General features: G+C 38.5%; 2 protein-coding genes across 4 annotated transcripts in view; one reads left to right on the top strand and one right to left on the bottom strand.

Annotated features, from left to right (window-relative positions):
- The first annotated feature begins 1 nt into the window (after position 1).
- Positions 2 to 9,749, top strand: LOC130654393 (uncharacterized). Of its 2 annotated transcripts, XM_057456960.1 has the most exons (6): positions 2 to 143; positions 661 to 730; positions 5,185 to 5,290; positions 8,709 to 8,889; positions 9,129 to 9,270; positions 9,428 to 9,749. In XM_057456960.1, the coding sequence occupies exons 2-6, from the start codon at positions 677 to 679 to the stop codon at positions 9,560 to 9,562; spliced, it is 618 nt and encodes a 205-aa protein (XP_057312943.1). In that variant the 5' UTR covers positions 2 to 143; positions 661 to 676; the 3' UTR covers positions 9,563 to 9,749. The 2 variants fall into 2 exon arrangements, with proteins under 2 accessions (XP_057312943.1, XP_057312942.1); XM_057456959.1 differs by lacking the exon at positions 2 to 143 and having other exon boundaries at positions 178 to 730.
- A 14-nt stretch (positions 9,750 to 9,763) lies between these two features.
- Positions 9,764 to 27,830, bottom strand: part of LOC130654395 (uncharacterized) — a 35,434-nt gene continuing 17,367 nt past the window's right edge. The window contains exons 1-3 of one of the 2 annotated variants that reach the window (XM_057456962.1): positions 13,185 to 13,621; positions 10,514 to 10,716; positions 9,764 to 10,266 (exon numbers count right to left, since the gene is read on the bottom strand). In XM_057456962.1, coding sequence (XP_057312945.1) covers positions 10,070 to 10,266; positions 10,514 to 10,709 — 393 coding nt within the window. In that variant the 5' untranslated portion in view covers positions 10,710 to 10,716; positions 13,185 to 13,621 and the 3' untranslated portion in view covers positions 9,764 to 10,069. Of the gene's footprint in view, positions 10,267 to 10,513; positions 10,717 to 13,184; positions 13,622 to 27,830 lie in introns of those variants that run through there. The other variant, XM_057456961.1, reaches the window with a different exon arrangement.

Raw genomic sequence — 27,830 nt, 5'->3', positions numbered from 1 at the left:
AAAGATTTGTGTAGGTATTAATAGTTGGCATTCATAATGTTTAATAAGCTTATTGTTGAATTTTTATCTGATGGGCAGTTCTGAAATAGTGTGTAATATGTGTGTCATCTATACATAAATTGTGAAGAAAAAGAATACTAAAAGTAAGTTTTACTGTTTTTACACTTGTTTTTTGCGTGGAATATCGTAATAAATTTGCTGTACACAGTTTATTCTCGTCGTAGTAGTCGTCGTTGTTGTTGTTGTTGTTATATTTGTTGTTGTTGTTGTTGTTGTTATATTTGTTGTTGTTGTTGTTGTTATATTTGTTGTTGTTGTTGTTGTTATATTTGTTGTTGTTGTTGTTGTTATATTTGTTGTTGTTGTTGCTTTACATACAGTTGCAGCGATTTTCGTTTCTTGTGCTAGCGCACAAATTTTCGTGTCGTTGACGCAAGTTTTATCATAAGTTCCTTTCTTTTTTTTTCAAGATGAAAGACATTTCCACCTTAAAATAATAAAGTGTAGAAACAGTGACTTATCTTGTTCTGTGTCAGTATCGACTTTCAAAACAAATATTTGCTAATCTGATCAATGTGCGAGAACATCCTCAGTTGCACGGAATTCCTCACATGCGTAATCCATGTTTAAATATACAATTAAATGATTTCGTTTCAATAGAAAGAGCAGACAAAGAATGGCCGAATCAAAGTTTACAAATATCGATGACTTCTCAGAGCAGACCTCGCAGGTGCGTTTGTGTCATCCATGCTGATTGCTTTCCTTATGAAGAATATTTAGTACTAATCTGTCACTGTTTATTTCCGTTATGTTGTGTTTTGTTTACATAGATACATAACGAAGAATTTTTATTCCCTTACTTAGGTTAAATTGCTATTTCTTGCACAAAAAACCCTTCTGCTTTTAAGCTAAGTTTACACTAGAAAGAAGACCGTTATCTCGCATAGAACTTTCAGTACAACGGTGTCAAAATGTTGACACCGTTGTACTGAAAGATTATTAAAGAAAAATTATTCCTTCTGTCTCTTATCATCCATTATGGATTTTTGTTTGATAAAATGAAATTTATTAAAAAATGATAGAAAAGTAAATGAGTATTTCTTTTATCTCTAAGTCATCTGGAGATATTCATCCTTCAATTTGCTAAAAAATGACTAATTTTTTATGTTTTGTGCAGATCATTTAGTTTAAACTAATCTAACGAGCGCGATATTTATGTGACGTTTCGTATGATGTTTTTAGGGACTTAATATCATATTTAACACGTGTTTAGAAATATACAAAAATGAAAACAATATACCCATCGTTATAAGAATACAAAAAAGGACAGCTGCGCGACTGTGTGAAACAACCATATATACTAAAACCATCGCCTCGTAACGACTTTCAAACTCACATGCAGATCAACAACATCAGTTTTTAATAAGAAGCACGCGTTCAAAAAATTTCCTCAAAACATAAGGCTAAAACAAACAAACAAATGTGTTCAATATTTGCAACAACCAGAACAAATCATATTTGGCTTTTATTTGAGAAAGACTTTAAAATTTCATAAATATATATGCACAAAAAACTACGAACTTAGAATGTAATCCACGACGAAAAAATGCCTAAACGAATACAATTGTACATGTGATCAACTCGCACACATAAAAAACATTTATAAACACATTATTTAGCATCCCTTGGTGATTACTTCTACTATGGAGCTTTAGTACTTAAACAAAATAAAGCGCCCATGCACATCTTGTTAAAAGCGGTCCGATTAACAAAGGATGTGGCGTAAATCGTTGTAAATATGTTAAGTGTTAACGAGGCCACAATATGCTTGTCTTGCCCAACCCGTTTGTTAGGTTTTGCGCCAGCAATGGCGATCTTATTAGATGATCTATTTTTGTAATCCAAGTCTTGTCTTGGCGCACAAGCGATTCTTGACAGCACGTCAATAAAAATACGGCAGAAAACTTGTGAATTTGCAGAGATTTTGTTACACAATCTGGAAATTAGATTAATCGTTTTTATGAGTGTTAAAAAGAGTTAAAAATAATGTTTATGTAGTTTATGCAAAAGTGTTGAGTGATTGTAAAGATTTTTTGATGTCAGACATTTGCAGTTTTATAGATGCTACCAAAGTTTTGCGATTGACTAATGTGTGCTTTTTTTCGCACGGATTTGGCGGATGACTAAAGTCGGTGAGTTTATTTAGATGATTGTGTGCATAATTACAACTCAGAAATAAAACATGATTTAGTCAGAAAAGTTTGCGCTTTTAATTTCAGGAATTTTTTTTATTTTTAGCACGAATTTTTACACTAAATACGGCAAACGTTTTTCCACTGAAGTTATCTTCAATGTGATATATTTTATGCTGTTTATTTTTTTTTTCTTATTTCATGATGTAAAAGAATTACAACTGCACTGACTTATCGTGTTTTTTTTCGAATCTTTATTATTTAATACCAAAGCCTACTCGCAGTGAATTGACCGACAGTATGTCACAAAATTTTCAAAAGAAACTAATTGCTGAATAGAAATTAAGTTCGTGAGAAGAACCTTATAAATTTATGTGTAAGTTCTAAAAACTTCGTGAATGGACCAGAGTAAGTTTATAGTTCTTAATGGTAAAATTTTGTTACTTCCCACGTGGACGACAAACGTGCAATAAAAACATGCTTCTTATTATTTTAATAAGCCAGTGATGTTAAGCTTCCAAGAACTTGATGATCGGTTTTGTTTACACAGCCTGTTTACACAGTTGAGAAGGTGCTTGAGTAGAAATGCGGTATAGTAGTTGTAAAAAAATTTCAGAAAAAAAAAAGTATCAACTACGTGCATTACAGTGGAATCTCTCTATCTCGAACTCGCAAGGGACCAAAATATTTGTTCCAGATAGAGAAAGTTCGAGATAAAGAAAGGAAAATACCTTAGCCGTACGACAAAGAGACCAAGACTTGTTCGAGATAAAGAGAAGTTCGAGATAGAGAGTAGTCGAGATAGAGAGATTTTTATATTATAATACAAAACAATACAGAATATATTTATATATATTCTGTATTGTTCTTGGTGTTAAATGAGCTAGGTAATAGCTAGCTTTGAATATGATGATGAGTAGCTAGATGGTTGGCTGACTTATCAAACAAATGTAAAACTTCAAACTGTTTACCAAAATTGGTGATGTTGTTAGTATATATCCTGTGTCACAAGTTATTAGGTGTACCTTATTTTTTCTGTGAAAATAACATAAAGCCAGGCTTACTGACTGTGGTTTTAAAATAGTTGACCTTGTGGGTGTCTTACCCCGTTTATTTTTTTCCAAGTAAGGGTAGTTTTGGAAGTATTTATAACTCACATTCTACACATTTGTGATTTAAAAATTAGGATACTAATATCACTTGGTGGGTCAAGTTGAACTTTAAACTTTCATTAGAATGTTCTTGCTTATTTGTGCCACATTTTAAGCCTCTATCGTAGATTGTATTTGGTGAAACAAATTTTTTAAAATTCCAAGATATAAGGTTAACAAAAGGGATGATTTCCAATTCTTAAGTTTTATGTTCAGAGAGTTACTAACAAGAAAATTTAGAAATTTTTCCATGAATAAATTACAAAATGGTTTTTGACGTACTGCCTAGAAAGAATAAATTTTCTGTAAAATTTTGTCCACAAAATGCTTGTCATGCCGAACTTTCACTTTCAGTTGTTTTAATCAGTAATAATGTTTTTGTGAGGTCGAAAACAAAATTTTTAGTTTTAAATGTAGATTTTCCCAAAAATTAAGCACTTTTGCAGCTAAAATTCAGACATTCTTATAAGAAAAAGTTATATATTATTTTATCTTTATCTATATGAAGATTTATGATAAGCTCTATGCTCTATCAATTCATATTACTTACAAAAATGTAAGTATTAAAGTTAACCATCACAATGCTTGATACAAATGTACGATTATTGACAATACGCGAGAGTAGTGACAGAGGGAGTGTGACAGTTGCATAATCACAGCTGCCAATAATAAATATTAATTTTATATATCATTTTATGCGACAAATGTTGAAAAATGCTTTGTTAATTACTCATGCAGCTAGGCTATAGCTACAGCCCTGGAAAAAATACTTGTGAAAATGTTTTTATAAAATCCACCCTTTTAGTTATTCTTGATTTTGGAATCTCTTTACTGTCCCCTGCCCTCCATCACCCCTAAAGTCAATGTTACTTATTTCTGTTAGCATCATTGAATCATCTATATAATAATACGCCAGTTCTGTCTGTCTGTCTGTGACTTTTGCAAAGTGGTTAAAATTTCTTTGAAGTCTATAAAACGTCTAAAAATTTGTTCTTTAAATTAGCAAACTTTGACGTTAAAGCAATATTGACGTCAAATGAAAGGATATTGAGATTAGTCAGGCCATTGCATTGCACTTTTAAATTTAAGGCTAAATAACTTTGAAACGGGTGGAAATAACTGACGTCATCTCCTGCGTAGGTAACTAAGGACCACCTGGGACCAATTTGGGTAAGTTTGCCAAACCTGGGTCCCCGAATCCGTTTCGGAATGGACGGGTTGATGACGCCCTTAAAAAACCTTCAAACCCTAATATCTCTGCAACCGTTTGTCAAAAATACGCGATCCTATACATTTTCTTGATCAGCGTTTCAAGACCTATACAATGAAGGCAACAGGTATACAAATATCTAAAAAAAATTTGGGGGTTTTTGACGGGCCATTGCTAACGTCAGCAAAAATTTTAAACCCTTATATTTCAGCCGCTCATCAAAAGCACATGATCATATACATTTTCCTCATCAGCGTTTTAACCTCTACACATTACAGGCAACGAATAAACTAAATTCGCCAATTTTTTTTCTGTACTGTTGACGTCAGCAAAAAATTTAAAACAACCTATTTTCCCATTGTCCTCCTGCCTAAGTGGATTTCTCCTCGGGCCTTATCGACTAGTATTCAATATTTAACATTGATATTGGGGGAGTAGAGAGCTCAAAATGAAATTTACAATATGTTTTTCTAGCTTAGCCAGCTGCTTGTTGGCTGGCTACTAGCAAGCTAATTTTGTTTTTCTTGAATTGATCAAAGTAATAAGAAGTGCCACTAAGAGTTAACTGTATAATAATTTTTAGTTCTAAAATTGTTCATCTTTTTCTTCACATTTATTTCTCCTTTTTTAGATATTAAGAAGTACATCGTTTTCTGATCCCGAGATAAAGAATTCAACAAAACAGACCAAAATGGATGCTTTGTGTGAATTAACTACGAAAATTACGAAACGTCCAGGTAACTGTTTTTCTTTGTTTTTTTAAGGGAGCGGCAAATTAAAAAAAAAATCCAACTGCGAAAATGTCAAAACAACCAAACTAAAATTGCAGGGGTGTTGCCAGAACCAGTTTTGTGTAAAATTTCGAGGGGATTTGATTTCGCGGAATTTGGAAATCTATGAAATTTTTTTTCCGCCAAATTTTGATTAGTAATGTATTTCATTTATATAATTTCGCGTTCAACGCACAGTTTAAATCGATTGTTATGATTTCTTTCAAATTCCAGAGCAACAAAATGACCTTTTACAGTGATGCTACTCGACAAGTTAGCGCCACCCAGGTGGGCGATAATGTAAACGCCTTAATTGATTATTGTTTTTTTTCCATGCGTTGAATTACGTACATATGTCTGTTTACGGTCGATACTTAGTTGTTGCGGTTGATGCAATAATGTAGATGACACTTTGTGGTTTTGTGTAAACTCGTCATGTAAAGTAATTTCAACACGTGACTTTCAAAAATATCAAGTCTTTCCTTACTTAAAATCTCTTTAAAAGGTAGTTGAAGAGATATGTCGAGTATGGCCGGTAAGTTCGTATTAAGATTTTAGCTTTTTAGATTTCTATGCTTTAAACACAGTTTATAGTTTTCAATTCGTATTTCACTACGTTCCTGTTCCCTAGTTTGTTGCGTTTAACAAATGTGACACCAACATGACTTTTTTATGCTTGCCATTCAGTTATTATTACGTCATCAAAATTTTTCTATGGTTTTTGTTTTGCTGAGTTTCACATTTTTAAGTGTATTAATGTGTATTAATTGTTGAAAGACTTTGTAGGTTGTAGATAAGGTGTTTTTGTCGTCAAAACAAAAAGTCTCTGCAGACACAGATATTAAATTTTTCATTCCAAGCATTCATACATGTAAACATTGAAAATCAAGTGTATGTATATGAATACTTTCAGAAAAGTTAGTTATCTCTATAATAATACGCCAGTTCTGTCTGTGTGTCACTTTTGCAAAGTGGATAAAATTTCTTTGATAAAGTCTATAAAATATCGCCTAAAAATTTGTTCTGTAAATTAGCAAACTTATATTGACGTCAAAGGAAAGTATATTAAGATTAGTGAAGCCATTGCATTGCACTTTTAAATTTAAGGCTAAATAACTTGGAAACGGGTAGAAATAACTGACGTCATCTCCTGCGTAGGTAACTAGGGACCGCCTGGGACCAATTTGGGTAAGTTTCCCAAACCTGGGTCCCCGAATCCGTTTCGGAATGGACGGGTTGATGACGTCATGAAAAAACCTTTAAACCCTAATATCTCTGCAACCATTTATCAAAAGCATGATCCTATACATTTTCTTGATCAGCGTTTCAAGATCTATGCAATGAAGGCAACATGTATACAAATTTCTAAAAAAAAAAATTTAGGTTTTGACGGGCCATTGCTGACGTCGGCAAACTTTTAAAACCCTTACATTTCATTAATCGCTCATCAAAACCACACGATTATATACATTTTCTTGATCAGCAGTGTAAGCTCTACACAATGGAGGAAACATGAAAACAAGTTTCTCAATTTATTTATTGTGTATTTGCACTGCTGACATCAGCAAATAATCTAAAACAACCTATTTTTCCATTGTCGTTCTGCCTAAGTGGATTACTCCACGGGCCCTATCGACTAGTTTCTATAATAATAGCCGTCGTCTGTCTGTCTCTGCGCGGACCCCCAGCTGAGTCAGAAAATGATGTTACGGAAACACCAATATCAAATGCGATATATTTTTGTCTACTTTGTTGCGACGGGTAAATTTAAAGGACGGGCGACCCCGTGGATTTTTCCACGGGCTAGCGACTAGTATAATATGATAGGAGATATAAACTAAGAGATAAATAATCATTGTAACTTCACAGACATGACAGAATTGCTAGAAAAAAAGTCAAGGTGACAATTCAAAAAGGAAATATTATTTTATGAATAAGAGAGTGAGTTTGATACTGTTGTATTTTAAATGTTAGGTTTTTTCTTTTTTTACTAGTCCACCCGAGGTCTTTTTTCTCAATTACGACAGATGAAAAGTACTTTTCTTTAATAGATTATTATCTTAAATTTAAATTATTCCGTTAAGAACTTTCATTAAAACATTCAGTCGCCATCTTAAATTATTTATAAAGTATGGTTTTTGTTGTTTTTTGTTGTTGATAGCGCTTGGAATTCTCATTGCTTTTTTTATAAGACGTGATCACATTTTGAAGCTGTTGAATATTGTGTCTTTTGTTAATTTCCGTAATGCTGTATTTTTTTCTTTAAAAAAAGAATTTTTTAATTACTGTTTACCTCTTAAATATAAATGCACATTAGATTTTAAGTGGAAACGACAAAATATGTGCCCTTTCTCAATTATATGTTTCCGCATGTTACAAATAGATGATTAAATTTTGTTGTATGAACACTTTGAAAACTGGCATAGAAAACGGTGTTATACTCATCGTCTTTGTGGAAATCGCTTCACGGTAACTAAGTCAGATGTATTTATTGTTAATCTTCGTTTATTTCATATCATATCATTTATTTCATAATTTGTCTTGTTGTCATAGTTTTGTGTGTCTATGATATGCAGTGGAGCATGCGGCGTCGAGTGTCTCTGCTTTTTCTGCATTTTGTTCTTTCAGCGTTCAGGAGGTTTTGCGTATTCTTTTCAAAATGGTCGCAGAATGTGTTGCTAAGGAAGCACAAAATCGATGGCCGGAAAGTGTACGAGGACGATAATCTAAGGGCTGTATATGCACGACAGGCGAACCCGTTAATTTTGTGATGTGGTCATATAAAATTTTATGTACATAATTCGGTAGTACTCCAACCCTTAAAAAGTTTAAAAAGTTCAATGCTGAATTGTCTGGAGGCTATTGTCATAGTTTTTGAGTATTATGTTTATGAAGTGATATTTATTTCCAACCCTATTCACGAAAAGTTTTTATTCAGATGTTATAATATCAAATTTTAGTTTCCGATAGTGCTTTTAAAACAATCCATTTTTTCTTTACCCTTTATGTAAATGTGCACTGGAATTGTGTTAACATATCACGAAATACTAAATAATGAAGCAATGATTTATTTATATAGCATGATATCAAAAATTCATTTGAAAATGGTGCATAATTTATGCAAGTTATAACAACTTATTTTGTATAAAGAAAACTTTTCATTTTTTAAACATTTGTGGATGGTGTTCGTGCCATAAGGTATAGAGCGGCAGATATTTTTATCGATCGTATCAATTTAATTTTACCATATTTTATAAAGTGTAATAAAAACGATCCTTTTATGATAAAGTGTAACGTGAAATTATTTTGTTCACGATAATAACTAGTGGGATTGGTGTTCAGGTTTGCTCCACGTTTAGTATGTTTATTTTCAACATGTTTTTAGCAAACTACGACATACCCGCACCAGATTACGAAAGAGCGTTCGATTACAACAGCAACGGATATTTGAGTCCAGTTGAAAATATCTCTGGCGATCAGGAATTCCTCACAGCCGCTTTTATTCGCAAAAATATGTCGTCGCAAATGAAAGATATTTCGAAAGATATTCAAATGAGGTCGAAGCAGTAAGTAGCTATTTTTTCGGCTGTTTTTTCGACTGAATCTGAGTTGGCGTGGACTCAGCGCACAAATAAATGCACAACAAAAAAAACAAAATTATGGCTCCCCAAATAGTTTTAGCATCTATTTTTTAAAACTTAAAGGGCTATATTATAACACACGAAATTCTCTTTGACGCAATTGCGATTCCTCGAGGATTGAAAGATAAACGAGTCAACTAACTCATGCCATTATATTGCTTTAGGGATACTCAAAAAAGACCAGAATTTCTTACCAAACAACATCAAATGAAATCTGCGGCGTTGCGTAAACAAGAAGAAAAAAAGAAGGAAGAGTCGAATGAACTGTTTGCAAAACTCAAGTCTCGATCGCAGCAAATAAAACAGGTGCTGTGTCCACTTTACTGTGAATGTCTGTTATTTAAACAGCGTAGAAATCTGGTGTTAAATTTCCATTCACATTTTCGTGAAAGAATAAGAATTTGTTGCGTTAGACCTTGGTCTTTCTTACACTGGTAACTTGCATATTTTTTTTTTCTTTTAGGTTGAAGAACAAAATCAAGAAGAGAAAAATAAGCCGGAATTCATGAAAATTAAATTAAAACCCAAACAACCGCTATTGTCCAATCATAGCGTTTGTTCGGATAAAAACCTAACCACCGTACGTCCAGTCAACTAAAATAGGGCACAAGAAAGTATTGGAGAATACTCGGTCTAACACTTTAGTAAGAAACCTGAGTTGTTATTGTGGGTTTTTTTTTTATCAAACTTTTATGTAGATAGATTATTTTAGTGGAAAATTTTATAATTATGTATATATTTTAATAATGCTGCTATAATAAACCAGAAATTTGTTAATTTCATGATTCCGTATATTTTTTCTCTTTGAATGCATAAAGTATACAGGAGCGTGACAGATGTATAAATATGGAATATAAAGTATAAAAATGCACGACTTTTTTGAAAATTACCTTATAAAAACGTTTTTAATACATAACAATTTATGTCTTGATTAATAACGTAATTGCAAGTCACTTTATGGTATCCTGGATAGAGAATTAATTAAATGAATCGCCTAATCAAACTTGTTTATGCCGGGAAGTGTTTTATCGAACGCGAATTCTTCTTGACTTTATACAAATGCGAAGAAGGAAAGATTTGTAGCTACAGCGTGATAGGGTAGGAACTAACATGGCAGTAAAGTATTTTCACTGTCTTTCATGCAGAAATACACGATTCGTGCCGTGTCCATGATGTTGGGATCTTTTCCTTCGCGAAATATTCCAAAATTGGGATCAGGTCCAGGATTACATACTTGATCTCTTTTTGAATGTGCTTTGTAACCTTTTTGACATGAATATGTTTTCATTTGTTCTGGTTCATCTACAGAAAAATAAAACACCATCAAAAACTGGCGAAAAACAGAGCATATTTCGTTGGAGACTTGTATTGATAAAGGGTACAGCACACGGTCAGGATTTGAATAATAAACTAATTATTATTTAAACATCTAAACGTTTGCTCACTTATACACAAAGCTTTTCTCATATCACCTGATTGGAAAAGATTAACCCTGGAATACATAATTTTAAGTCAGTACGGGGCGTTTAACAGTATATCTCACACTTACCACCACAAGAATAAGTTAATTTGATATCTTTGCCTTCGGAATCTGTTTTTTTCCATTTAAACTCTTTTCCCGTTCCGCATTTTATTACATCGTGTAATAAATTGCTCGTTTCATCTGGCAGCGGATGAGTTAAAGTGGACACCAAGGGAATGGACAGTAAAAGAACGGCCAATTGAAACAAAGATATAGCAGCCATGTTTTATCTAAAGCAATATATCAAAAACATACCATTACTTTTCTTTGGTCCGTGGTAAAACATGGCATGTAAAACTTAAGGTCGTTAAAACGTGGCAAAACTGTGCTGTTCTAATTAGTTATGTTATAGTTGAAATTCTTTCTAGGAATCCTATTTTGCTAATGTTTTATGTTTTTGATGCAAATTGCAGAACTTATTTTTATTATCGATTTTGTCAGGAAAAGCATACAGGATCAATTTATGCATTTAGACATTTTATATTAAGGAAAACAAAAAGGTAAATAATAGTAAAAAAGAAGCCACGCGGCTTGAATATTTTCGCAATTAGCAACCCAGGGTTTCAAACAACCTGAAATGTCATGAAATCTGAAGTGGACCTTAAACATTGGGAAAAAAAGATATCCTTAAATCTCATAATTGATTTCCGCCACGCAGAATCTTTAAAGCTGCCTGCGGATAATAGATAGAGTCAGTGCAGAGCATCAACGCCACAAGAGCGATGGTATTTAGGGTAAAACATTTAACCTTGTGAAATCTTCATTTTCTTTAAAGCTATTTTTTTCAACTCGTTGACCAATCTTGTAAAAAAACCTAATTCTCTTGAGCAGCTCAAGCCAGAACATTACGTGATCAAATCACAGCAATTAATGTAAAGCATAACTGCAGCTAGCTGGTTTCTTTTTTTGTATAAGTCATGTATTTTATCAGATTTTTTTTTTGTTAGCCAGCTAACTTTAGCTAGGTAAAAGATAGATAAAAAATAGAAAAGTATTCTTATCTAACTAGCTATCACCCTTCCCAGCTACTAGCAATAAAAGGCCAGGCTATATATCCAAAACTTTATACATACAGTCAACATTCCAATTATCGGACAACTTCGGTGCAGAGAGTTTTTCCCGATAATTAAAAGTGTCAGCTTTTTGGAAACCCGATTTTATTGCCATATTTTTTGCCCAAAGATGATCCCTGGTTACTTTTAGCTATTAAGAAGGATTCAAGGCAATTGTTGGGTGGTTTACAGACAAATGAAATGTACATATTTTTTATTATACTTCATTGAAGAATTACAGTTGATTTCTCCATTACAGATAATTTCTTGCGTTTGATCGTCAAGCTTTCGATTTTTTCGCGGATGGCAAATAAAGAATCTGAATCATCTTTGCCCATGCCATCCATGTGGAATAGCTTGTCCAGCGACTTTAAAGCTTCTCGAGGGCTGGCATGTGATTCTGCTACCGGATTTTCATCGCCATTCCCATCACTATCGTCATTGCTTAGTACTTTGCCAAGCGCAACATATCCCTTAATGCAAGCTTCGACTGATGCTTTGTCAAAGTTAATATCGGGAAGTGACGCGCATCGAAATTCGAGTATTCCTCAACTGTCATGTCACTGTCGGTTGGCATCTCACTAGTTAACTCTTTAAACAGCTAATTCTTTACCCAGCTCAACGTCACAATTGGATTGCTTGCAAAATGTCGACTCCGTTCGCAATGCCAATTCAGATTATACAACCAAAGTAGTTTTCTTGGGTTATCTAACTTTTGAAAAAATCACACTAAATCCAAAATGCAATGCACAACTGTTTTCTACGATTGGACCCAACACGTAACGCATACGCTAGTTTCGGAATTTGAGCTTTGAATTATTCTAGCATGGTTGCAGGCGTGAGATAGTATTTACTTTGAAACTTTATTAATTAAAAAGTAGATTAGATCAACCAGATTTTCGCATTTACAACCACCTCCAAGAAGTTTTATTGAAGGCTGTTAGGGGAGATAGCTATAGCTGGGCTAATGATTATTAGGTTTTACGGTAAAGATTATAATAGATCATCTTTGGGAGTTCAGTTAACGTTGCTACCACAAGCAGCTGAAGCATTGAGTTTTTTCACAATCTTGGATTTAGTGCGATTTCTTCAAAATTTAGATAACCCATGAAAACTACTTTTGTCTGAAGTTATAAAAGTGGGAAAACTGATGTTAGTTATGCCTGCTACAAATGCTGTTAGCGAACGATGTTTTTCAGCTTCGAAACGCGTAAAAACTTACCTTCGAGCTACGACCAGTGATACATGAATGAATAATCTGATGGTATTACATAGTTACAAATCATACTCTGATAATATGGATTTATATGAAGTAGCAAACAAATTTATTAAAAAGAGAGAAAGTCGTTAAGGACTATTTGGATCCTTCCATAGATCATTATTATAAAAATCACTAAATGTTTTATTGAGGCTGGCAGCACATTTAAACTTTGTAAATTTTGTAAAAAGTGCCAGCATCCTTAAAACTTCTAGTGTTCTTATAACATTTTATATTATTGTAGTCGTCTAATGTAAATGTGTATTTCTTTCTTATAGAGATAGGAAAATGTATGATCTGGCGCAGTCGCGTGCGCGTACAACAATGACGTCACGGCAATCCATAGGAACCCCCGCAATGACGTCATCGACAATCTTCTAATACTCACCACACCATCCGGTACCATGCCATACCTAACCATATTAATCATCCATTCCAAGACCCATTCTATATTAATCTCCATAAGACCTAGTAATCACCATAATAACGTCATCAAGATTCTAGCGCAATTCCCTAATAATCAACGCACATACAGGGAATTTCCCTATCATACAAAAATGAGTAAGGGAATTCCCCCAAGGGAAATAACCGCATTAGTTTTGACCGTTATATAATCCTCCGACAAACAAAAATTCCATATAACAAATGGAATCACATACGGTCAAACAATTACGAGATATTGCAACAAGTCGTGGCTTAACAGGGTATTATAAGCTACGCAAAGCTGAATTGGTTGCCTTATTGGAGAAGGGGAATATGCCACAGATGCCATCCAGATGGATCAAGATTGTTGACGAGAATCAATTTCCGGGAGATCATATATATGCCATATTGGTTCAAGACACAAGACATGTGCGATAAGGCTGTTGAAAAGAATCCCGAAATACTCTACTATGTGCCGGATAGGCTCAAGACGCAAGGTATGTGTAATAGGTGCAAAGAAGCCCTGGCTGCTCAAATATATACCGGACTGGTTTATCACCCCGGACATATGGGATATGGTTGTTGATAATGGAGAGCTGGAACTACTCGAGGCTTGCTATTACGGATGGAAAAGGCCGGGATTAAAGAGGATCTTCTTCCAATAGCCTGGCATTCAGATAGGGCCATTAATTGGTGCTTTTCAGAGGATGAAAAGTTAAGTCTCAAAAAGTATTAGGGGTTGGCCTGAGAACGTTTATCATACAGCAATTGTTGCAAGTTAATACTATCAATAAAGAATGTGTATAAACAGTCAATATAGTTTGAAAAGTATGATTTTCATGACTTTCCTTACCGCCATTGGTCTCTCCCTACCACTTGTAACCCTGGCATGCGTACAAGAAGCAGAGAAGGAGAAGTACAGGAATCAAATAATTCAAGATCTCTGGGATTAAAATAATATTCTAGATCGTCCTTGTAGATGTGATAGAGTAAATGAATGAACATTGTGACGACTGTTTGGCAGTACTCGATGCCTATGATAAATGTACCTGTGGACGTAGGTTTGTTGTAAGTGGTAAAATGTTATGCTGGTATTGCTACCATGAACATATAACATATAACGGAGGTGGCTGTGCGTGCACAATGACAGGCAAATCTCTGAAGTCGTTCGAAATGAACTTGTTAGCACTAAATTATTTTATAATTTTGATAGTACGTTTACAGACATCAATGATATCAATTTGGAATACCTGACTATATCAGAAGCCAGACCTGCAAATGGACGTAAGGATACAAGATATGTGGTGGGCTACCATACACAAGACCTCGTGGTAGCTCTTAGGGTAAAGACGCCTAACATCTGGTCCCCACATGGGGTGAGCAAGTATAATACGAATGCGTCACCAACAATGAGTCTGAATTTTGAGGAGTATCCGGATTGAGTTGCCGTACCGCCAAATCTGGGACAAGATCGAAGAGTTAATTTTTCAAAAATTAACGATAGGGCCCTTAAAAAAGGACCGTTATGTCAATGCTAAGCTTCAATATTACAAGGACACAATTAACACCAAATTCCATTATATGCCCGTAACGTATGATAAACCCTGCCAATCCAGTGCAATGCTTGTCATTTCATCGGTGTATCAGCAGGGTAACAACTACTACCCGCAGGTGAACATCACAGAATGTCGGTATAAAGACTTTATAAAGGAGTGGCTACTAAGCGAGGATTAGAAAAAAACATATATTTTATAGACCCAAAGGGCCTATAAAATATAACACAAAATTAGGGCTCATACCAAAGTGGGGACTCTACATAGTGCTTGCATACTGTACAGATTGAAGTTTTTTTTAAATTTCATCTTTCCCCTCCTCCCTACCCTTTGCAACTAGTTGGGCTCTCACCTGTTCGTTGATAGCATTCACGATCCTATTAAATCTCTGCCGCATCTGTTCCTTCAACAGCATATACCTCTCCTTTTCACGGCTAATTAAGCTATGCTCATGGTCGCTGATAACGCCATTTTCCATTGCCCTGCTTATTAGGTCAACGATACTGTTTAATTTGACTTCCGCAATCAGCCTTATGCCCTCATGTTTTTTTGACTTAACACGTAGACGTTTTGAAGCGTTCCAAAGACCGGCCTGCCCTATTCCGGCAGCAATCGCGAGTCCTCCCATAGCACAAGCCAATGGGACCCCCATGCCCGAGGCCATAGCTCCTATCCCCATCCCCGACGTAATCACACTTACGTCAAGCAGACCATGGTCGCACATCCTTATCCACGTGTTGTGCATCTTGAATGTTTTCGCTAATTTATTCCGCTCTTTTATTTCATCCCGAAGATATTGTTCTATTTCTTCAATCTTGTTGAGCCTAAAAATCTGTCCCTCATCCTGATCGGAGCCTTGCGCGGATGCACTCGGTAAACCCAGATAAAGTTTACTGACATCCATCTTTATTCTATCAAGATTTGTATCGTAAGGCCGGTGAACGTCACGTTTTTCTCATGGTGGAATACGTCTGTTAAAAGGAATTCCAGACGATCGGTTGAACCCTTCTGTGGGAGGTATACAGGACTGGCAAAGGTCCAGGTCAGCATTTCTCCCCAGGCATTCAATTCCTTGGTGGGAAGCAAGGCCAAAATTTTAGGGTTTTTGCCATTTAGCAGACAATCGTCCTCATCCAACTGTGGGCAAAAGAGTCTCAGCCAATGGTAAATGTCGGTCATATATTACCCATCATAGTCGCCCTTCATACAATATTTCTTACTGTGATCGTAGGTCAGGCCTAGGAGCTCTTGTAATTGTCGATTCATCACCAGCGGGTACCCATCGCTGACACGGAGCCTGTAGTAGTTACTTTTCAAAACGAACAACTTAATCTTACAATCTGCCTGGCTATTCAGAATGGTTGCAATATCCTCTATCCTGTATAAACCACCGATGATCTCGATCCGAGTCACCCTCTGATCAGGCCCCACCTTACGTATAGTAAACTCCGTATTGCTATACAAATTCAGCCATCCGGGCCTAATAGATATCGATTTCAGGGCAATACGTGTGTCTTGTCCTAGGTAGTCCTCGAATATGGTAGGCTTCCCGATATCTGTAATATACAGTTGTTTCATCCTTTGTTTTAAAACACAGATGAATATATACCAATCCAATCTGAGAGCCAAGTAAAGGTCCAACAGGGGCGAATGGCCACTTGGTGTTACAAATTTGGAGCATAAGGACTTGTACGTGAGTACAGACTCTCACATTTCAGTGATATTCCCGGAGTTTACAACCTATCTTGATGACCCTGTTCATGTGAATTGGAGGGGTCAGGCATTGGACTATTAGAATATCCAGGTTAATTTGGCTATCCATTGTGCAACCACCGCATTAGGCATCTGCATCAAACACATGACAGGCTCCGTACACCTCATCAACAGCATATTATAATTTCACGTGTACTACCACATGCGTTGTATTCGGGCAAGGATGAAAGTGCCCATGTCATATGACGATTGGTTCTTAAAGTACAAAAACCCATACTCGAGCTCGGGGTATGCCCAAGTGTGTCCCGAGTATGGCGCGGATCCCAAAGTTTTGTATAAATTTAAGGCAGTCATGTCATCATTGACAAATGGTAGATGGTGGCCGCTGGTTGATGGGGACTGGGCCAAGTTCATCATGCCGACAAGTCAGGGTCTGACGTCCGAAGGGTTAACCAAGCTGAGTGAGATTATCAGGGTTTATGTGGTCCTGTTACTGGGGTACCAAGCAGGTGCCAAGGCATCCTTTCTAGGTACCGGTGCCGATAATTATACAGCAAGGCAAATTCTAGTGCAAAAATTTGAGGCTATGTTCCAACGTCAAGAAAATGTAAGCCATGATATTACGGAGTTCCAAAAAGTACTGCAATATGCCCGGACTCCGGTAAACTTTGCCGTCATGCATGGGGTGTACATGCTACCATCCGATATGAACTTACGCATAGGCAAAATTGTCGGTTATAGTAACAACATACTGATTGCCCCCATGAACGCAATCATCGGCATCAGGCTTGATTTGAATAAAAAGCCACTTATGGGACATACGTCTGCGGCACCCCTCAAGCATACTATACCACCAACGCCCCCAAAGCATCACGCACCCCCCATACCTCCCATACATACTCCTGATCATACTATACAGGCCATACCAACTCCCGGGTCTACCACATCGACCCCCATACCTGAACAACCAAACCAACACGAGTATATCAAGGCCTCGTTAATCACCATGAGAGTCGGTATCATCCTAGCCTATATATGGTTGAGAAAAAAATAGGGGGCTTATTTCACATATAGCACGACAAGCCCTGCAGCTCCCGCAATGGCTATATATAGATGCTTTCCTATATATGTAACGATGGTTGACGCTACTCTTAGAAGGAAGGAGACAACTGTACCGATAATACCAGGCAATGCAGCACCTGCTTTACCTGCCATGTATTTCAGGAAATTCTCAAGTCTTTCAAGCTGTTTCTCCACAAATCCTTTTTCACCACCACCTGCGACGCCTGCAGCACTTCCTCCTGTAACGGCAAGAACAATGGTGGAAACCAGTAGACCGATAGCGGATACGATACTAGCTATGGTCAAATCCTGCTGCTTGAACAATATCTTCAATTTTTTTAAGCAGGGAAGTGTTATCCCCGGAGATTTTCAATAGTGTATCCCTGATATGTCTCAGCTGGCTCTGAATCTCACGCTTGAGTTCCTTCACCTTTTCCTGCATACCTTTAATTTTTTCTCAATCTGTGCTATTATTTTTTTATCAGTTTCGGAAATCACACCATCGTATGCCTCATCTTCCTGATCCTTAATCCGTTTCAGACTGTCTTCTGCATCATTAATATCGATGTTATACGAAATTATCTTATGTTCTAAGCTTTTAATGTTACCCTGATAGGCTTGAAGTTCGAGATCAATTCCCTTTAATTCGCGTTCGGTGAATTTAGTGAATGAAGTTTCTTCTGTAAGGGTCCCAACATCATGCAATTTTCTCTTGATCTTATTAATGGTTTCCATCTGAATGATCTCACCGGGGTCTAACAATATCATCAACCTCCAACATAACCTTCTGCCTCGCTTCCATTTTATTGTGCGTAGTGACATATTCTTTAAAGCCCATATCTCGAATATGTTGAACCGTAAGGCCATTTTTTCTTAATATACTTAATGCTAGGAACCCGGTCCCATACTCTTTTGTAAGCCTTATATTTTTGAATAAAAGCTGCCCATCCTCAAGCTCAAAGTTACCATTAATTACATTTATCTCTATCCGGGTTTCATCCAGAGGTCCCAGGTTCCAATTATTATTACTATTAAGATGTATGTAAAAATCACTTACCTCTTTTTTAGTTTATTTTTAATCATTCTATCAAGTGAACCTCCCTGCTGCTGTCCCGGCGTTGAAGTCCCGGATGTTCTGGGGAGTTGCATCGATTGCTGTGTATCCTCCCTATCATCCTCATCGTGCCTGCCGAGATCCTTCTCTCGGGTGAAATCATGATTATCAGCCATCCTTTATTTACAACATTTTCATCCCATATAATAAACATATAATGAACGCATACGGTACATTGATGGACCCCTACGCAGAAAGCAAACACCTTCTTGGCATGAAGGGACGCCGGTAAAGAGTCCAGATTTCCCATAATCCATCAACAATTGTCCAGAAAGAAGATCTATATGTCGATATTCCGAATATGCCCCAGAATGATGTCATTATCCCGGGTAGTCTCAAGCTCTTATTTGATTTGGCACTTACAGGGAGTAACACGACACGTACGATCGTGTCAAATATAGGCAAATCCCTGGTGAAGAATCTACGTATTACCCTGAATAACAAAGAAGTTCAGAATATAAGCGACTACAACATTTTGGGATTATACCGAGATTTATGGCTATCTAAGTTTGAACGTAACAATAATCTCATATTGGAGGGGATTAACCCTAATGACGGCACAATCAGGGCCCTACAGGTCAAGGCAACTGGTCATGTGGGAACAGATGAGGAAAAGAACATCGTTAAGGCCTATGGGATCACATTTTGCATCCCATTGGGGAAGATGTTCGAGCTGACCCGGGACCTCCCATTCTATCCAGCAGGCCTGTACGACAGATTGTAATTCATTATCAATTTCGCACCTTGCAGCGACGTTATCAAAGATGCAGGGACGGGAGCCTCAGGGTCTACGGTGGCCAAGGCGGCCGATGCCGCATACAAAATAACAAACATCAAGCTGGAGTTTGACAAAATCACTCATGAAGGTCTCGCGAGCGCTATGATGTCGAGGTAATCGAGACTCGTATTACCTTACGAAAGAGTACTCAGGATGAAGGTACTTACCATGAAAATATCAGACACTAGCGACATCATCCAAATAGACTCAACATCAAAATCGTTCAAAGGAAAAACCCTATTCCGGTGTCAACGAGACATTTTACAACCCAAAAATTGAGAAGATTACCATCACGGTCACGGTGGAGGGGAAACCTAACGAATCGCAATGTTACTCAAAAACCACCTCGAACAAATTGTCAACATTTTTGGCAGGCGTGGGAACTCCAACGTGACCATCGGACAGTTTTTTAACGAACGGTATGCCTTGTTTGTGGACTTCCGGAACTCCCCTGATGAGATACTACATGGTAGTGGTAGGCCACTACAAATTACCAAGGAAGCCGATGGAACAAGCGGTGAATTTAAATGCTTCGTGTATCTGTTACAAGATGCCCAGCTTAATATTTTTTGATGGTAGGCTTGATCGTGTTGAATCTCTATAATAATAGCCGTATTCCGTCTGTCTGTCTCTGCGCGGAACCCCCGCTGAGTTAGAAAATGATGTTACGGAAACACGAATATCAAATGCGATATATTTTTATCCACTTTGTTGCGACGGGTAAATATAAAGGACGGGCGAAACCGTGGATTTTTCCACGGGCAACGACTAGTATTAAATAAATAGCCACAATAGCTGTTATAGTGGCTGGGGCGGCCATAAACGCCCTCGCATTTTCAGGTACTAATTATCTATTTTCAAAGCTCTCGGGACCTGGCGAAGCAGAACGGAAAAGAACGGTCCCGAAAGAAGCTTCGTGTCAAAAGAACTCATGCTTATTCCTGAAGACGTTGAAGTGCCCCCGGATCATGTTAAAGATTGGTAAGGCCCATGGTAGATGCCTACTTGGACCCATAATTTTTAATACTACTTCCACAGGTAGTATTAAAAATCGTGCCTATTCTGCGAGTTCCAGGAGTCTTTCATGCGTATAATTCCAACCAAGCCTAAAATGCCTGACTCTCTCCGGGTTGACTTCAATACAGCCACGCTCTCGGAGCCAAATATAGTGAACAATCGAATTGGGGGTTTCGGCTAATACTATAATCTCACCCTTCGTGTAATCAACAAGTTTATTGCGTATTTGTTGTGTTACATACCCCTGTTGCCCACAGACCGCAACGTATGGCCATGGATCATCATTATTCTTTTGAATTATTACCATACTGTTATCCTTGCCGGGATCTTCGAGGTGTGGCACGGCACGTTGCTGCAGCTCCTCAATTTCATCCCCCAATACCATGAGCTGATTATCCATGTCCTCAATTTCATCATTGAGGAAAGCAAGGGCATTCTCCTTATCCTCAAGGGCTTGACACTGCTCCTTGAGTTCATCCTGTAATTTTTCCACCCCTTTCCCGGCTAACCATTTTTTCAATGCCGCGGCCTTGGACTTTCTTGACCAGACGGTAATTTCCAGCTCCCCATTCAACGTGACGAATATATTATGTCGTTTTTAATACCTTCTGGGGTATCGAGCAACTGTACCCGCCGGGTACAGTTGTTATACCCTCTAGTTCACCCCTTAATATTGTCATATGACGATCAAGGCCATATTTTTTGGCATTTGGAATGCATAGGAACTTCTCCAGGTCGGCGCGTTTGAAGAGGGGCTGATTTTGTTTATCAAATAATGTCTCGATGGCTCCTGCGGGTATTGCGTTGAATAAGGCGAGTTGTGAAGACATTTTCTATATACCAACACCCGGACGGAGGTTTTCATCCTCCTTAATTCAAAATATTTCAGGATCCGGGATATTCAAGCTTTACGTACAGGCAAGAGTGTTTAGATTTTTTCAATTCGGCCTTAATATCATCCCACCCGTAGATAAGATTAGTCTCTTCGTCTATCACTTTCATATCTGATTTTTCATGTGGGTACCAGAGGAAGAGCTGTTTCTTCTGCCTTCTCAAATTTTTTGGTAATGCCGTATACGATTGCGTTAAAAGCCACAGGCTATGCCTTCTGTGCCTTCCTGAAATAGCCAATTCAAGCAAGGGCTGTCTTTCTCTCGTTGGAGATCATATCATCAATCCCGCCAACAATGAAAATTTCGCTATCCATTCAAAAAATTGGTCCTTGGAATCTATCAGAAATACATAGGGGTCTTTCCAAAGCGAGGACCTTTCAAGATAAGATTTATTCCACCGCAATGTCGGACAGAGGATGATGATATTGTTGAAGTGTCCCTTGTATTGATTTTCAAGCAGATCCAGGACGCGTTGTGTCTTACCGCAACTTGTCGGACCTGTGCAAATTGCCGTATGTGGGGCCTCTACGACGTCTAGTAGGACCATTTTTTTATTATGAACCTTCGGATACACTCCAAAGCATGCGGAGCATACCAATGTACCCCCGTGGTTATTCACCAGGGAATCTCGACAGGCGGGGCAGAGCTTGGTCCCCCTAGCCTTGTATTCGAGGGGTGGTGGAGTGAACCTTAGTTTTCCCTCAAGGCATCGCAATATGTTACGGTAAATCTCATAGAGCCTTGCCTTCTCAGGGCCATCCTCGATGAGTTCGTTATATTGAGGTATAATGTTGTATGTTAATAGGTCATACAGGATGAGGTAGTTTTCATTCTGTTGAACACCCCGAATTTCCCGAGCAATGACAATGGGGTCTATTTTAACGTCTTCATTGACCCTATTTTTGGAGTCGCCCGCCTTTCCTTCGCCTTATCCAGGCAGGCCAGGCAGGTTTTGGTCCGACCATTGCACCTGATTTTAAACTTGTGTAGCGCTAATATTTGCTAACAGATCCTACAACATTTGATGTCCGCCATTTTATTGTTTCCGTTAGCTATTCCGAGACATATTTTGCCTTACAGCATCTGATTCCCGGATGTTATAGCATACTGTGCCCGTCTCAATGCATTTGTGACGTCAGCAAGTGTTGGGGAATTGAAAGTTTCATCGTATCTGAAGCGTACCCTATTATATACGTGCGTTTCATAATTTTCCCACGTGTAGCCCTCATTAAATTGGGTTTTAATATGGTCTTGTAACATAATTATTAGTTCATATAAAGGTTGTATATAGATGCTGCGTTTGGCATTGCCTTTTGATACCCTCCCAAGATTAAGGCATGGAATGCAACTTTTTGTAAGCTTTGACTTGAACTGGTTCAATGGTAGAGATTTTTGGCATGTATAACACTGTTTGGCCTCCTCTTCCATATTTTCTATTTACCCCAGGGGTAAATAGAAACCTTACCATGCAGTCTATTTTTGTTTGGGCACGATGCTGGCTGGCAACCACCCTTTGGAGACGGCCATTTCACGACTTGTCCTCCCTGCTGAAAAATAGGCAACCATCTTAATGACATCGCTGGTGTCCATTTTTGTAGATGGCCTTGTTATGTCAAAAAATTACTTACATGCCATGGCATAGGCAAAGGTGAAACCAAGGTCCACGACTGTCTCGTACAACATATCTAAAATTTCCTTTTCCTTCGGTGTTACGTTGCTAGCACTCATTTTATTATTACTGCATTTTGAAAAAATCAATATTTGGTTGGTTTTTGCCCTTTTTCCCCTGTTTGGGCTCCAGATTGATGCTTTGAGGTTTTTTGGTTTCATTTTTACCCTTGCCAAACACATACCAGACGCCTACTCCAATTGCAATTACGGCTATCGCTCCAACTCCATAGATGTGGGCACTGCCCATTGACTGTACGGTACTGGTCCCGGAAGAGGATTTGACTGCAGGCTCTACAGTACCCTCTTATTGCTTCATTTCTTCCTTCCACTTCTTCATCAGTGCCGCCAACTTATGTCCCTGTGCAACTTTTCCCGGATGCTTTGTGGGCTTTGTAATGACTCTCTGTTCTTGTTTCTGTTCTTCCTCACTCATTTTATTTATAGTACGGTCTCCTCCGTCGTATCCCCTCCTTCTCCACGTTCTCTTACTTTTTTTTGGTACTGATATGTCGGGCCGTATGCCCTGCAATGAGAATAGGTGCCAGAAACTTTCCGAAGGTACAATATACCAGTATGCCCAAGTCCGCGAAGGAGTCTTTAATAATAGGGTCATTATTGATATCATTTTTCAGGGCCTAAACGCTATCCAAATTTACAAAATTGTTAACCAGGTTGGCATATAGGGAGACGGCATGGGTAGCCAGCGCCCTTGACGTCTTCTCCCCTTTCTCTTGAAGCTCACATTGTACGTACTCAGCATGTAACTTTTCTACCACCTCATCAGGGGCCTTGTCAATGAACCCTTCCGTACACTTCTTTGGTAGGAGAAGCCCTTTACCTTTACACAGGGCCTCTTTCAAATCTTGGCGTTTATCCGCGGGCTTCTCAATATTTTCATATTCTGCAGAGGCATTGTCGAATACTTGTGCAATGTCGGACGACATCTTTATTATACGTCGATATCAAAAAATATGTAGGCAATCAAGGCATAGGGCAGGAGCAAGGTTATATACAGATATGCCTGCATTTTATTTCCCCGTGGCAAGCGTCGTAATTTGATCGAGTTGTACAACCCGCTTGTCGTCTGCCCTGTTCAGTGCCAATTTGTTCACCTCCTGCGTGTAAACCCTATGGCCCTTGTTTTGTATCAGAACCTGGCTCTTGTATATATCAACACCCTCTTCCAGACATCTTCGGTAATCGTCAAAGGTGATGGATTTCTTGGCTACACACCTCTTTACGCCCTTGGCTTTTCGAACACCGCCTTCTGGTGTAAAGCTCTTATAGGCATATGCCTTGGCCCTCAATGTAATGAACTCGGTCATAACTTTACCATTTAGTTCATCCTTCATCAAGCCCACCACTTTCTTGTTTTTTCCTATAGGGAGAGGCCTTCCATCATCGGGATTATAGGTATTTATGTCGAATCGTTGGCTATATCCTTGTAAAAGTCATGGGTTCGAATGTGGTATACGAACGAGTCCGTGTCCATGTAACAGAGCTGCAGCGTGCTACCATATTTGGGCTGCATGTAATCGTAATGGAATTCATACATGATCAGCTTTGACATACCCAGGATTGCCTGGCCGATGTATATGGGCTTATTCATTTTAACCTCGGTCTTGCCCATCTCTATACCCATTAGGTTTTTATTGAACCTGCTTCCACCCTTGAAATTAGGCTTCATTACAAATTTCATATACTTGTCCTTATTGGTGACCAGCTGGATGTTGCGGTGATTTCTAATATTCTCCATAGTCTTCCCAAATACCGAGAGATTCATCAATTTGAAAAAATCCTTCTCAAAATCATTCCTGGCAGCCGTTTTCAACCTCGTGTTGTGATCAATGTACCCCGCCAGCCAGGGCTTCTGGTTGAACCTAATAACCCTATGCACCTTATTGAGTTCAAGCCCATGTTTTATAGCCTCGTAAAGGGCTCTAATGTGTACAACATATTTACGCTTATGCTTGGTATCAATTTCTCAACCTTGCGGACCTTCCTTCGTACGGGCAGAAATGGCAGCTCGTTATGCTTCTCATGTAATTCCTCGGGGTAATCAATATCTACCTCTAAAATATAGCCATGCTTGTTGTCCTCAACAAGTTTTCTGATGCGACTTTCGGTGAATGCCTTGACATTCCGCACCCATTTGAAGCCATCCGTGGGCAGATCTTGACGCATGGCCCAGCCATACAAATTGTTGGCATCGAGGTATTGCAAGTAGGAGGATTCAATCTCCGGATCGTACTGATTTCCCATATCCTTGTTATTGGCTTTGGCATATCGATGCCACACAGCCCGTGTTTGCCTCCCCGTATACCCTTCTCGAACATGAGGAGCATGTTGGGGTCTGTAAGGAGCTCAAGCCTTATACCTGTAAATTTGAGGGCTGCCTTCCATACCAGGCTGGGTGCGGAGTAGAAATGGGCGGGGTCAAGGCTGTAGTTGCCCAAACAGACGCCTGTCTCGAAGACGTCGGCCAATAGCAGGATGTCTATGGTCAGGTAAATATCGTAATAGTCTCCCATGGTAACGTTATCGCCCCCTGGGGTAATGACCTTCCATACCTCTTTTGCGTATACATAGTCCCTGTCGCTGATGCCCTTCATATTGAGCTTGCTGTAGAAGGCCTTCTTGGGAGGTAGTTCCGGCTCCTCGAATCGATGCCATCCATCCATGTACTCATACGGATACACGGCCTTCCGAAGCATCAGCATGAAGACGTCATCTTTGTCGATGAAATTTGCCATGGATGGGACATTTGCCTTTACCTGGTCTCGATTAAGCTACTTGGTGGTACACGTTGATTCACAAGCTGTACACCAAAAGCTTGCCATATAAGTCGTTAAGTCGTGTCTATGCTCTGGAATTGTAGACAGTTATTATCTGCACACTGCTTACATTTCATACCTGCGGTGTTTGTACCAATGAGATTGCATGCCAATTTCTCCAACAAGGATGCCATAAATCGACAGGAATCTATGAACCGTATCTCTATTGTCTTGTTCTTCTCGCCATCACCATACCCCATACCCCCAAGGGGTACCTTAATTTTAACGCCGAAGCTTATATATTTTTCCGTGTTCTCGGTGATGCATCGAATGTCCTGACTATCATATTTTTCGCCCAGTTCCCGGATAAACAGGTGGGCGTCATACCCCAATAAGTTATGAAAGATGACATGGATATGGTTTGGTATCTTGTATTTGATGTTGCAGCTGTTATGTGCTGCACCCCTATATAACATGTTATAGTGGCAATGGTCCCTGACCTTATGGTTATTCTTTCCGTCATCAAAGGGCTTTAGGCAGATATGGCAGTTCGATACGTCATGATGTTCTTTAGGATCTCTGTTAAGAGTTTCATGTCCTGCTGCGGGTATTGATTATATAGTCTTTTAACCTCATCCTCCAGAAGGTTGACGAAGCAGGTAACGCATTTCTTGCCTCTGTATACAGTTAAGGGATCCGGTACATCCCCATAGGCAAAGGTACTATAGGTACACCATCCGGATAGTACGTGCTTGCTCAGCTTTTTGGTCTTGGTCTCTCTGGCATCCTCTTCCATTGGTATTAATAAGCGTTCGAAGTCTGCATAGATGGCAAATGGCACCTTGAATTGTTGCTAACCATCTCTGTAGTATAGCCATTTTTCAGCCTCCGTTGGCATTGTAATTTTAAGTGCCTCGTAATCGGTGCAATACCTGTAATGCTTGTCTCTCGATTCAATTGTCGGAAAAGCCTGTAGGCAGTTTAGGCAGAAGTGCATTTTTGCGGTATTTTTTGAGGTCTCAATACAGAGAAGCCTCACCATCCCCATATAGCCATCAACATCAGCATTTCTTATACCGGTAATTCGGAAACTCATAAAAGTCCTGTGAAGAGCATGCTTATGCTCCTGTGGTGTAAAATCTTTCCCCGGTTGTTCATATATATAGTCTTTCTTGGCCTCTTTTTCTACTTCGTCATGAAGTGTAAGCATTGTATTGGTTGCCCTGCGATAGAGCTCCATCACCCCTCGTTTGAATTTTGCATAATTACTCATGACCCCTTCTTTTATAGGCATTGGAATGGCATCATACAGCCAGTTGTACCATTCCTGCATCTTGTCCCTTACAACAGAACGATTCTTCGACAGCTCCTGTTTCTCGAAGACGTCTATCTCAATACTCAGTTATGCCATCCCCCGATTTTACCCCCTATAGGACGGACCTTCGCCATCTCCTGTCTCTCAAAGATATCCATATCCCCCGGTACTACAGGCTTGGCCGGTTGTTTAGGTGGCATCTGTGGCATATTCCCCTTCTCCAATAAGGCAACCAATTCAGCCTTACGTAGCTTATAACACCCTGTTAAACCACGACTTTTTGCAATATTTCGTAATTGTTTGACCGTATGTGATTCCATTTATTATATGGAATTTTTTGTTTGTCGGAGGATTTCATAACGGTCAAAACAAATGCGGTTATTTCCCATAGGGGAATTCCCTTACTCATTTTTGTATGATATGGAAATTCTCTGTATGTGCGTTGATTACTAGGGAATTGCGCTAGAATCTTGATGACGTTATTATGGTGATTATTAGGTCTTATGTAGATTAATATGGAATGGGTCTTGGAATGGATGATTAATATGGTTAGGTATGGCATGGTACCGGATGGTGTGGTGACTATTAGAAGATAGTCGATGACGTCATTGCGGGGTTCTTATGGATTGCCGTGACGTCATTGTTGTACGCGCACGCGATATTGCGCCAGAACATACATTTTCCTATCTCTCTTATTTTGGTTTCTGATGAAAATTTTTAT

Source organism: Hydractinia symbiolongicarpus, chromosome 8, assembly GCF_029227915.1.
Source record: "Hydractinia symbiolongicarpus strain clone_291-10 chromosome 8, HSymV2.1, whole genome shotgun sequence".
Classification (NCBI taxonomy): Eukaryota; Metazoa; Cnidaria; class Hydrozoa; order Anthoathecata; family Hydractiniidae; genus Hydractinia; species Hydractinia symbiolongicarpus.
Note: the sequence above shows the minus strand (reverse complement) of the source record. Positions and strands in the feature narration are given on the sequence as shown.

Excerpts from the sequence above, each read along its gene's own strand:
- LOC130654393 (XM_057456960.1), top strand. The coding sequence starts at position 677 with ATGGCCGAATCAAAGTTTACAAATATCGATGACTTCTCAGAGCAGACC. Across the intron at positions 8,890-9,128 it reads ATTCAAATGAGGTCGAAGCA|GGATACTCAAAAAAGACCAG; the intron begins GTAAGTAGCTAT and ends ATATTGCTTTAG. Across the intron at positions 9,271-9,427 it reads GATCGCAGCAAATAAAACAG|GTTGAAGAACAAAATCAAGA; the intron begins GTGCTGTGTCCA and ends TTTTTCTTTTAG.